Below are 12,130 nucleotides of genomic sequence, written 5' to 3' on the forward strand. Positions count from 1 at the left end.
AATTAAGGTACCCTGAATCTTTGCAAATCAGCCATGCTGTATTGACTTTATCTCTTATTCAGCTTTAGCGGGGAAAGCAGCGAAAATCTCAGCTTGAACTCAACAGAATTGCCTAATGAGCTCAGAGCCATGGTTCCACCTGCAAGCCCAGCCTGAATAAAAAACACAACATCCACCCAAAGCTTCAAACTTGAAAGAGGTTTAAACAGTTGTCCATGTTTATCATCTCATATTGTCAGCCATGGCATGGTTGAATACTCTCTGAGCAATTCATTTGTAGAATTCAAAGCAATGCAAATAAATCAATATTCTTATCCACATGAGAAAGCATCCACTTTGATGCAAAGCAATGTATTTCTAGTTTCCATATCAAATTGATGAAACAGCTGAAAGAGAAATCCATCTAACCATCTAACAGAGCCACAGTGACATCACATGTGTTTGCAGACTGTTTGTTTAAGAGAGCTTTAACAGGCTGACTTTATCTTTAGAGATGATCAAACACAGGAACAGATAAGAAGGATAAAAGCATTCTTACCTAACACCATTAACTGGCCACTGCAATAAACAATGCCATGTTTGTTTTCAGCCACACACTGATACATCCCTGAATCTGACATGTTCAGCTCAGCTATGGAAAGGGCCCCGTTTTCAATTTGTACCCGACCCTGCAGAGAAAAGAGAAACAGTTGAGCATATTTATGCAGGGCCAGCGTATTGTGTTGAAAAGCACAGCAGCAATTACTTGTGCTCCATGAGGGGAAAACGACAGCAGGAGAGAATAACGATTAAAAAAAAAGTCTCATGGGTGTCACACTGTTCAACATACGTACAGAGTTATGATGGAAGAGAATGGAAGGCAAGGTCTACATCTAAGATACACAGAAAAAAGTTACACTGACAATGGTAGCGATAAAATCATTACACATTGGTAAATCATTTGATGTATGCTGATGACCTCGTTATTTTTAGTCCCAATAGCACTGGTCTTCAGCAGTTGCTGTCTATTTGCTCTGTATATGGTGTTAAACATGATATGAAATATAATGCCAAGAAGAGTTCAGTGATGATCTTCCGCACAAAAGAGGATCAGATGTTGAAATTTCCTGTCTTTAAACTGTCTAACAGTAGTCTTGAGGTCTGTAGTAAAGTCAAATATCTTGGACATTTTATCACAGATAAAATGATGGATGATAATGATATCTACAGACAATGCTGCAAGATTTATGCACAAGCAAACATTCTTGCTCGTAGGTTTGGTTTTTGTTCAGATACTGTTAAGTTGTCTCTGTTTAAAGCATATTGTACGCCTTTGTATACTGCACACTTATGGACCAACTATAAGAAATCAAGTATGTGGAGGCTACAAGTAGCCTACAATGATGCTCTGAGATTACTACTGAAAAGACCAAGATGGTGCAGTGCAAGTGAGATGTTTTTAGGTGCAGGAGTTAATACTCTACATGCTGTATTAAGAAATCTTGTGTATAAATTTATGTGTCGACTTGATTCCACTGGGAATGAAATTATGTTGGCCTTAACGAACATCAAACATAGTGCTGTTAAATACATGTCACCACTATGGAAACACTGGTACAGATGCCTGTTTTTAGTGTAATTTTATTTTTTGTGCTTATATTGAATCTGATTCATTAACTTATTGTGCCGTTACGGTAACATGCATGTATTGTTCTGTCCTTTTTATGTGTTTTGTATTGTTTTGTTTGGTTTTTGTTTTCTTTTATTCCCTGGACCTAGAGTCTGTAATAAAGTTTTGAATTATATAAAATATAACAGAATGGAAAAAATATCTGTTGCTTTACATGGATAAAATTGTTGGTACCCTTCTGTTAAAGAAATAAAAACCCACAATGGTCACTGAATTAACTTGAAACTGACAAAAGTAATAATAAATACAAATTTACTGAAAGTGACGAATGAAAAGTAGACATTGCTTTTAAAATGTGTTTCAATGGAATAATTAAAAACAAACTAATGAAACTGGCCTGGACAAAAATGATGGTACCCTTAACTTAATATTTTCTTGCACAACATTTTGAGGCAACTATTGCAATCATGTTATTTCTGTTACTCTCAATGAGACTTCTGCACCTGTCCACAGGTATTTTGGCCCACTCCTCTTGGGGAAACTGCTCCAGCTGTCTCAGGTTTGAAGGGTGCCTTCTCAAGACTGCATGTTTCTCTCCTTCCACTGATGTTCAAGAGGATTTAGAACAGGGCTCATAGAAGGCCACTTCAAAATAGTCCAATGGTTTGTTCTTAGCAATTCTTGGCTGTTTTCAGCTGTGTTTTGGCTCATTATCCTGTTGGAGGGCCCATAACCTGCGACTGAGATCAAGCTTTCTGACTCTGGGCAGCACATGTCACTCCAGAATGCCCCGATAGTCTTGAGATTTCATTGTACTCTGCACAGATTCAAGACACCCTGTGGCAGATGCAGCAATGCAGCCCCAGAACATAACTCAGCCTCCTCCATGTTTCACAGTAGCTACAGTCTTCTTTTCTTTATGTGCTTCACAAATGGAAGTTTCTTTTAATGTGAACTTTGAACACAGCACAAACTGATGGCATAGAAAAAAATCGGAACTACTGAGTCTGGTAAATCCATTATTAAATTAAACTTCTGACCTGAGCTATCCTGATCCTGTGTAATGAAAGAGTCCACCTTGGTTTTACTTGTACATTTTTTGCAGATATAAGACAATAATTCAAACTTTTGTGGACACTGAAGGACAGGAGGGATCAAAGGTTACCTGCTGAACAGGTATATAAACTGTGGGCCCATGTCCATGAACCTGGTGAGTCACCAGTTTGACTTGGTGTAGTCAGAACCTTTGTGGTTCACAATTTACCATCTAATAGAAAAACCAAAAGGAAAATTTCAGCATATTCAACTTGCAGTTTGTTTAGTTGGCATAATGAACCAACCCATGGTCTGCAAAATATATTTGTACTTGTTGCTGTGCCAGGTCAGTCTAACTATCCAAAACTTTAGTTGCTTAAAATGTTCATATGAAGGGACGCAGTAATATAAAATTTATAACGGTCTACTGATTGAAGTTAAGATGTACAGTATGTATCCAAACAGCTGATCAGTGCTCTACAGGTGGAGGAACATGAATTACTTGCATTTAATACAGTGAGAAAAGTAAAGAGCTCCATATATCTTATAATATTTTCTGTGAGTTTCCTTATATGGTTCAATAAACAGCCCTTTCACCAGGGATATATAGCCTTTATGCATGCACTCTGGTTGGTTTTCAAGAAAGGGGCCAAGCTGACTGGCATCTTCAGTGGCTAAAGCATGAGTACCTCATACAAGCCGCATAAACAATCAAACTAACAAAAAATAATAATAATCAGAAGAAAAAGGCTTCCTTTAGCAATTTTTGTTGGACTATATTTATTATTGTCGTATTTTTCGTATTGATTTCCATACCTCAGCTGCCATTTGTTGCCCATTCTTCAGCCAGCTGTAGGACGGCTTAGGCTTTCCAGTGGCCTTACACTCCCAGAAAAGATTATCCCCGATGGAGAGAGCCGTGTCTTCCAATGTCTGGAGCCAGTGAGGTTTAGCTAGGAAAAGATCAGTGGGTTATCAGTAGGTTTTAAAACAACTGTTTTAATCAAAGGAGAAATAAACCTGTAAAACACTAGAATAAGAAAATGTGAATCATTTAAAAACAACCTTGCATTAAATCATCCAGGTTTGAGGTCTGTATCAGAGGTGTACCTAGGGATTTAGGGCCCCTAGAAAGAATATAACACAGGGCCCCCCTTAACTGCTAGTCGAGCAACAAATGTTGCCTCATTTTTACAGATACCACTGCATTTGAATGCATTTTTGAACCACGACTTCCCCATTTATTAGCAGTATTTTTACTGAATTTACTTGCATTATTTTGCCGTGCTGGACCATCTGGACATTTTTAAGGGAGGAGCAGGGCCCTTAGTATTGTATTTTAGTCTATTTGATACAAATTTCAGCCTGTTGACCAATTCATTTAGTCACTTTTGATTCAATAATGACACTAAATGCTAAGAAAAGTAAATAAAATCACACTTTTCATTGTGGGCTTCTCAAGGGCCCCTTCCAACTGGGTAATCAGTACCCCTCCCCATGCTACACCCCTTGTCTGTATTGTGGACTTAGAGTTTCACCAGATAGAATATTTAAAACACTTGGAACCTGTATCTTTCAGGATCCCTTCTCAAAATGCTATATTAAAATCATGGCTTATGATATGAAAATTTGGTTTCTGTCACACAAATAAGACCACATCAGTAGGCCACATGTCCATCTGTTAAAATACAAAATATAGACACATTTGTTCTGCATCGATCTGCTTTCACTGTCAGTCAGTTTGAACTAGTACAATTACCATGGAAGGAAATGCGTCCCCGTGCAGTGTTTTTGCCCCGTCGATTCTCTGCCGTGCACTCATACGTCCCTGCATCTTCCTGCTGCAAGTTGGGGATTTCAAGGACTGCATTTGAATTCTTCATTTTAACTTTGGTGGGGAAAGGGATGCCGCTGGTTCTCCTCCAGCTTATTTCTGGAACAGGGCTGATAAAGATGGAAAAAACATTCCTGTGATAGCAACTGTCCAGCAAGTGATCATAAAGAACCCATAAAAAAGTGTCTGAGCCAAAAACTTTGTGAGGAAATAAATTAAACTGTGCTTGGACTGATTTTCATAGATTTTCAAAAATAACTTGGATTTCACCTCCCCTGTCTTTTTTTCTGCTGCCCTTACATCCTGATTAATGTATGAATCTGAGAATAAATAGTTTCACTTTTAGAATCTTAAAGCTTCTAGAGCAGTACTGTGTTTGGAGGAGCCTTAGATTTAATCATTAAATTAGGATGACTTACTTTCCCAGTGCAAAGCATTCCAGTTTCACCACCGATTCTTTTGCAGCTGGAACTGAATCAGGAAAATGAACTTCTATTTTTGGTTCATATTCACCCATCACTCCTGCAAAAGGGTAAAAACAACATAATGAGTAACATTACACACGTTGGACTCATAAAGATCAGTTACACTGCAGAACAGTACAGCAAAGCTATAAAAAAGTGTAATATAGGATCAGTCATCACTTGTTTTTAATGCATATTAATGCTGTAGCAACTTTGAGGCACATGAATATTTTCTAATTTGAAATGCAACAGCCATTGTTATTATTTCACACTATATGACACATTCTAATGAGCGGTTATATGTGCTATATTATTGTTTCATGAATCAATAGTTTATGGGTTGTATTTCACAAAAAATAGAAAGTTAAAAATCAAAAGTGTTCCTTTTAGACAGCAGCACTAAAAATGTGTAATCTGGAGGTGCTGGGCAATTAATCCGTTTTCTATTTGAATTACAATATTGGCTTCCAATGAACAAGATAATTGTGATTAAGCAGTTATTGCCATGCTTTGCTTTTGTTTATGGGTTTTGCTGTTAGTAGTCAATGTTTCAGTGTTTTTTTTAATGCACCAAGAGTACATCAACAATATGAACAGACCTGATTCATTTATATGTTTTTATTCAGAAAAAAATGTCCATCAATATATATATATATATTTTTTTTAAGGTTTATTTTGGCCATTTTTGTGCCTTTATTTGATAGAGGAGGACAGTGGATAGAGTTGGAAACAGGGACAAGAGTGGGGGAGAGACATGCAGTGAAGGGCCTCAGGCTGGATTCGAACCTGGGCCGTCCGCGTACATGGGGCGCGCCTTAACCACCTGGCCACCTGCGCCCCATATCTATCATATTTTTCACATTTTTTTAACTTCATGTAAAGCTTTTTTCAAAAAGTTCTGAAAGTTTTACTTTGATCAAGAACTAGGGATGCACAATATTATCAGTTTGATTTTGGTATTGGCAGATATCAGCTTAAAAAGTGAAATATCGGTGTTGGCAGGTATGAAAATTTCTACCAATATTTACAACCAATATTGTGTCTGTAAAAATCTGCCTATATCAGCTGTAAACATTGGCCATACAAAAAAAAAATTTAGTGGAGTTTTGGGCTGGAACAACAGACCGACCCCAGATCTCGGGGATGGGACAAGGCCTTGTCTGCTCTGAGCTTATCAATGTTATATTGGCACATTAACTAAGATCATGGCATAACTCTACTTTAATAATTTATACATAGGTCTTTTGGAATGATAAACATGTCAAGGTGTATTTTTGAAGGGTCTTGTCAATGAAAGAAAACTTAAATTTATCTTGATTCTTGACAGAAACCTTCGCTTTTTTATTTGTGAGGGTCCTTGGGGGGCTCACTTTTCCTGGTTACACAAATAGGGGGCTCCAGCTGGGAATCACTGCTGTAAAGTGTGCTTTGAGGATTAAAAATTGGTAATCTGTACATCCTAAAGCCTCAAATTGTGTGTTTTAAGGACTGGAGTTTTAGGTCTGAACTATATCTAAACATCCGTATTGGTTTAAGTACTGGCTCAAATTATTTTGTAAACATCGGCATATTGGATATGGGAAAAAAATCAGATATCTCCAACCCTAAAATAGACTTATGAAGGTGTAGTAAATAAGTTAATAAATGTGTTTGATAACTGCAGTGTCAGTATCATTTAAAATAATCATGATTATCATTTTTGACATAATTGAGCAGCACTGTAACCAAAAAATAAAACAACAATAGCAATTGAGTGTCAAGATTAGTAAACAAATACTAAAATATCATAAGGCATCACTTACCAACATCTAAGGTCCCTGTAAAGTGATTAAAAAAATCTTCATTCTAAATTTGTTGTATGACAGGCTACTGTGTTATGAACCACCAGGACAAATTTGAGTCATGAAAAAATCTCTAACTCTATAAAATTAAACTCCAAAATCATGAAAAATGAAGCAGAAATATCTGCTGTAGGGTGGTGTGGGTGTGTCACTTAAGCTGAAGCCACACCCACTCATGAGAAATACCATCCTGTCAGATTATAACAAAATGCTTCTGATCAGAGCCAAGCTGTACCAGAGCACAGAGACAGAAGCTGGGCGTTAAACTTACTGTTTTCTGGCACAAATCTCTGTTATGATACTTTCAATGACTCATAGGCCATCGTGGCTGATAGATTTGGGAATTTATCTCATAATGTGCAAAAACACAGCCTGTAGCTGGCTGCTAAATTTTTAATGTAAGCAGTGACTGAGATGATGATTTTCTATTGTAGTGTTGGGGGGGGGGGGTTATTTCCCATCAAGACAGGTGATGTCATGGGCTCAGACTCCAACACATCTACTGTGTTAAGACATAAAATTTGGATTTCACTTTACAGGGACTTTAAAAGAACAGTGGTGTATGAATTAACAGAACATAAAGTGCTGTATACTGTTAAAATAATCTACATGAAATGTGTGATAAAATATTACTGAACAGATGGACAAAGCGGTGGGTAAAGGGCTATTTAAAGTATTTACCATCACTTCTGAGAACCAGGGGTGTTGGGGAGCTGAGCACCCTCTCCTTTGTAACAGTGTTGTTGACCACACAGGTGTAGTTGCCAACGTCTGAAGGCTCCACTTTTGCGATGTACAAACTCCCCGTCTCCTGAGAGATGAATCTGCGACTGTCTTGTTGGACAAAGTACGGGTACACGTTGAAGATCCAGGCAAATATCAACTCTAGAAAAGACAGGATGACAATTCAACTTAGAGCAGTGTTTTTCCACTGCCCTACCTTTATCTGAGCATGACTGATTCAGTCAGGGTATTAGGAACGTTGACCTCTATGGCTGGGACAGCTGAACCAAAAGAAAAACACCCCACAGTGGCCTAAAAATGTAAGCATATCAGATACTCTTTCTTTTCTTATCTCACTTCCCTTTGGAAGAGATACCAGTGCAAATGTTAGAGCTAACAGTGCAGAAGAAATGGGACCTTAGGAAAGGGAGCGAAACAAAATGGATTACAGTGCGTCACTGGCCCTCCCCTGACACATGGCCTCCATTCCCCTGGTCCCTGGGTGACAGAGTGGGCTCAGAGGAGGCATGAAGGAATGGATGGATGGTTAAAGGGCTGGATGGATGTAAGTATGGTAATAAAAATATACTGTGATACCTAGTATTTCTTCATCATTTGTAGAAGTGTTCACTGCACGGATTTGCAGGAGCAAGTATGAGCTTAGAGGCTCTGAGACAAAAGGTGTTGCAATGACCCTCATGCCCCCCCCTCCCAAACTCAACTGCCTCTCTTTTGATGGAACAATATCTAAGCTGAGGGCAGTGATGTGGACACAAAGCTGCTTCTTATTGGGAAACCATGTAGCCTAATCTTATTTGAACAGTGTATCCTGATGAATTGTGACAGGATTTTGCTCTCAGTTGGAGGTAAAGTAAGACGTGGAGGCAAAGGGGCTTTTAAGCAAGACATCTAGAAGAAACAGACTTTTCTGCTGACCGGCTAAAACTTTATAAAAAACAACCAAATAAGAAAAAAACATCCAAAATCCCAATTTACACTGTTTCAAATGTGTCTTTTAGACAGACGCTGGAACATAATGGTGCAACGAGATAGCCAGAGTTCTCCTTGTTCATCTTTTCTCTGCCATCTGCCACTGCCTGGTATCATCATTCCCCTCTGAACTTTAAATAAATCTTCTTTCACCAGTTCTGTGTCGTCTACGTCTAAACTTGTCCTCACAGACAGTAACAATGTGAGTGATATGATAATGAATGTGGTGGTGGAGAGAAAAGCTTTTGCGGAGCTCAAAGTCAATGAAGCGTAATGAAAACCAGAATGGATGCCCTATAGAATAAAGCTCAGTGGAGTACAAGGTTACGCAGAAAATCAATGCTTTAAAATTCAAGACTGAAAAGACAAAAAGGGGGAGGGGGCAAAATGGGGCAAGTACAAATGAAGGGGGTAGGAGGCTCTCACTGTTTTGCTTCAATTCACTTCTGAAAATATGAGAACACACAATAGTCCTACGCAGAGACAACAGCCGACTGTGTATAAGCCTATGTCAGGGGAACGCTGTCAAACTGTATTTCACACACTGTATTCCAACCCATTATTCCATAAACCAGCGGCACAATACACTTCGCTACAAAATGTTCTCTTGTGAAGGAAATTGGTTGTTCCAGTGCATATAAACAGTATCCAGAGCGAGACAAGCTCAGCAGCAATGACTGTCCTCTGCCCATACTCAGACAAACACTGCTCAACAGTTTCATAAATCTCTGATCTGTGACCTCTCACTCTGACAACATTCTTTTACTCTTCAGTTAAACAGAAACGACTCATGATGATTTAATGCAAGAAGGTGGTTTTCTAGAGCAGGGGTCATCAACGTTTGCACAAGAGCCGGATTTTTATTAGATGTTGTAGGGGCCGAATTTTTGGGGATGATTGTAGATCTTAGCTACATATTTCTCAGGCAGTCATGATGTCCATCACTAAGTTTGATGCTAAAATGTTTTTCCATGATTGGTAAAGAACATGCAATCAGTGTTAATTTCGTCAACTAAAATCATGACTAAAATCTTTTGTCAACTACCTTTTTTTCCATGAGAAAGACTACACTAAGACTAGCCACAAATCCACATCAAGATGACTAAAAATAAATGTAATTTGTTTTTTGTCGGATATTCAAAATCCATATTTCTCCACTGTGGGTGAATCTGTCAAAATGCATCTGTAGCTATTCTGCCTCTCAGCTGTAGACATCAGGGACCCCAGATTTGGCAGAGTACCTAGAACACACTTCAATGATTTTGTACCTGATCCAGGCAAGAGACTAGATCAGGTAGACTAAAATGTTGTTGAGTTTTCAACGACTAAAACTAGACTAAAACTAGAAAAGCACTCAAAGAGCACAGACCTCCGCCATTATCCCTATCTCCCAATAGTGAAGAACCCTTCAAAAAAATTCCTGGATCCGTCCCCATGTGCCCCCCACCACAGCATTCGTTGATTACTCCCTCCCCGGTGGGGTGGAAACATGGTGAGGCAAAGCACTGGCTTCACTAACAACAGATGCACCCATGGTCTCACTGGACGGCTGGAGGTCATGGCAGAGGGTGAATATTCCTCTATTCCTCCCAGCATTGTGAGTGTTCTCGCTACAATTCGCTGTCTTTCTCTCTGTTACACTCTGACTCGTCTCCTCGACCAGGCGTGTGTCTTTCAAACTCTATAAACTCCAAAACTTTGAATAGAAACACACGCAAAAACTGCTGCTGGAATTGAAGTTACTCATGTCCGCCATCTCCTGGTGTAAACTGGTAAGAGCGCAGACCTCCACCATTAGCCCTATCTCCCAATAGTGCAGAATCCTTAAAAAAATTCCTGAATCCAGACGGTGATCGGATCACTCCCAAAATCTAATCAGTTCTTCCTTCCATTTCTGACATTTTCTGAAAATTTAATCAAAATCAGTCCACAACATTTTGAGTTATGTTGCTAATAAACTAACAAACTAACAAACTAACAAACTAACTAACAAACCCACCCGATCACGTAACCTCCTTGGCGGAGGTAACTATAAAGTGTAGAAATGACTAAAATGAGACTAAAACTAAAAGGCATTTAATCTAAGGACTGAGACTAAAATTAAAATATACATAGTTAAATGTCACATATGTTACCCCTATTAAGGCGAGTTTATATTGGCCTTAGAGGTCCCCAAAACATGCCTGTGACGTTCGTTTGCTGAAAGAACACTCCAATATTGGATTTTTGCATGCAGTCCTGCTCAGAACGAGCTGTTTCTGTGTTTGTGGCTTTAAATGTTAATGAGCTGTCTGTCTCCACCCCTCTCAGGAAATGGATATGGCTTAATGGATGTGGCTGTCCTGCAGAGGAGGGCGGAACTTTATTCCAAACAAGGGGGGTAGGGGGCACCTGAACCTAGGGGTGGTGCTAACTCCCCACATGACATCATGAGGGGAAAACACACATTTGGATAATATTTTTTTCTGATTAGATTGTGGACAGGCCAGGGGCACAAATTTTTGCTAGAAAAGCCTGAAAAAGTGTGTTTTGCATAATATGTGACCTTTAACTAAAACTAACAAAATAACTAAAACCAAAATTCAAAAATCATTTTAGTTAACTGAAACTAAATTACCAAAAAACAAAAACTAACTGTAACTGTATAGTGCACTTACAAAACTAACTAAAATAAAATGAACTAAAATAAAACGAACTAAAATAAAATGAACTAAAATAAAACGAACTAAAATAAAATGTCCTTAGTGTCTTTGACACAACCATACTAACTGGCACCTTCACCCAAGTCTGGGGTGTGTAAAATGGCCTGATTTGATTGGTTAAGACTTCACAAAGTGGTAGATTTATGTCTGGAGTTGTATTTTAAACATCATGCTTAAATAAATAAAACAGTAAGTGAAGAGAAGCCTGTTTGAATATGTTTTTTAAAAATGTTTGATGTTCACTCAGCCCTGCCATGAAAAAAACTAAAAACTAACAGTACAACTAATAAAAACAAAACTAAAACTAAGGCTTTTTGTTAAATAAAAACTAAACTAAACTAACAAAGCAGCCATAAAAAACTAATTAAAACTAAACTGAAATCAAACCCAGAAAGTGAAAACAAAATAAAAATAGAAACTAATAAAAAATCCCAAACTATCATAACCTTGGCACCAACCCTCTCTATAGGTGTTGGCTTATCAGCGCCCCCCATGTGTAGCTTTTTGAAGAGCAGTAGCTCAAACTTCTGGTTGGATATTGACTGGTAATGGTGGACAGGTGAATGACTGTAAAACCTATTAACATTCAGTCACTGCAGATAAAACTGTCTCAGTTGTCACTGCTTTAGCGTTGGTTTATAGAGCGGTGCAGTCGTGATGTAATTTTGTAGGCAAACCTTGAAGTTAGCGTCGTATGGATTCCCTCTGTGCTGAATCTATGGGATTTTTCAATGGGTGTCTGGATTATTGCTGAAAACCCTCTTGAGCTTGTGTTCACTACAGACCTTATTTCAGGCATTTAACCCAAAACTCCCATAGACTTTCAGCGATTAAAAAAGAAAAAAAAAAAAAAACATCAGGCCACCAGTTGATGACCTTTTTTCTAGATCAAGCAAACATTTTTGCCATAAAAAGTAAGGGAGTACTCCGTT

The 12,130-nt window shown here is 38.4% G+C and overlaps 1 protein-coding gene across 1 annotated transcript in view; it reads right to left on the bottom strand.

Annotated features, from left to right (window-relative positions):
- The window catches only part of cntn3b (contactin 3b), a 77,646-nt gene that overhangs the window by 26,380 nt on the left and 39,136 nt on the right, over window positions 1-12,130 (bottom strand). The window contains exons 6-10 of the mRNA XM_041783201.1: window positions 7,465-7,668; window positions 4,898-5,000; window positions 4,404-4,588; window positions 3,461-3,597; window positions 539-668 (exon numbers count right to left, since the gene is read on the bottom strand). Of these exons, the coding sequence (XP_041639135.1) occupies window positions 539-668; window positions 3,461-3,597; window positions 4,404-4,588; window positions 4,898-5,000; window positions 7,465-7,668 (759 nt within the window). The remainder of the gene's footprint in view (window positions 1-538; window positions 669-3,460; window positions 3,598-4,403; window positions 4,589-4,897; window positions 5,001-7,464; window positions 7,669-12,130) is intronic.

Source organism: Cheilinus undulatus, linkage group 3 (assembly GCF_018320785.1).
Source record: "Cheilinus undulatus linkage group 3, ASM1832078v1, whole genome shotgun sequence".
NCBI classification, from domain to species: Eukaryota; Metazoa; Chordata; class Actinopteri; order Labriformes; family Labridae; genus Cheilinus; species Cheilinus undulatus.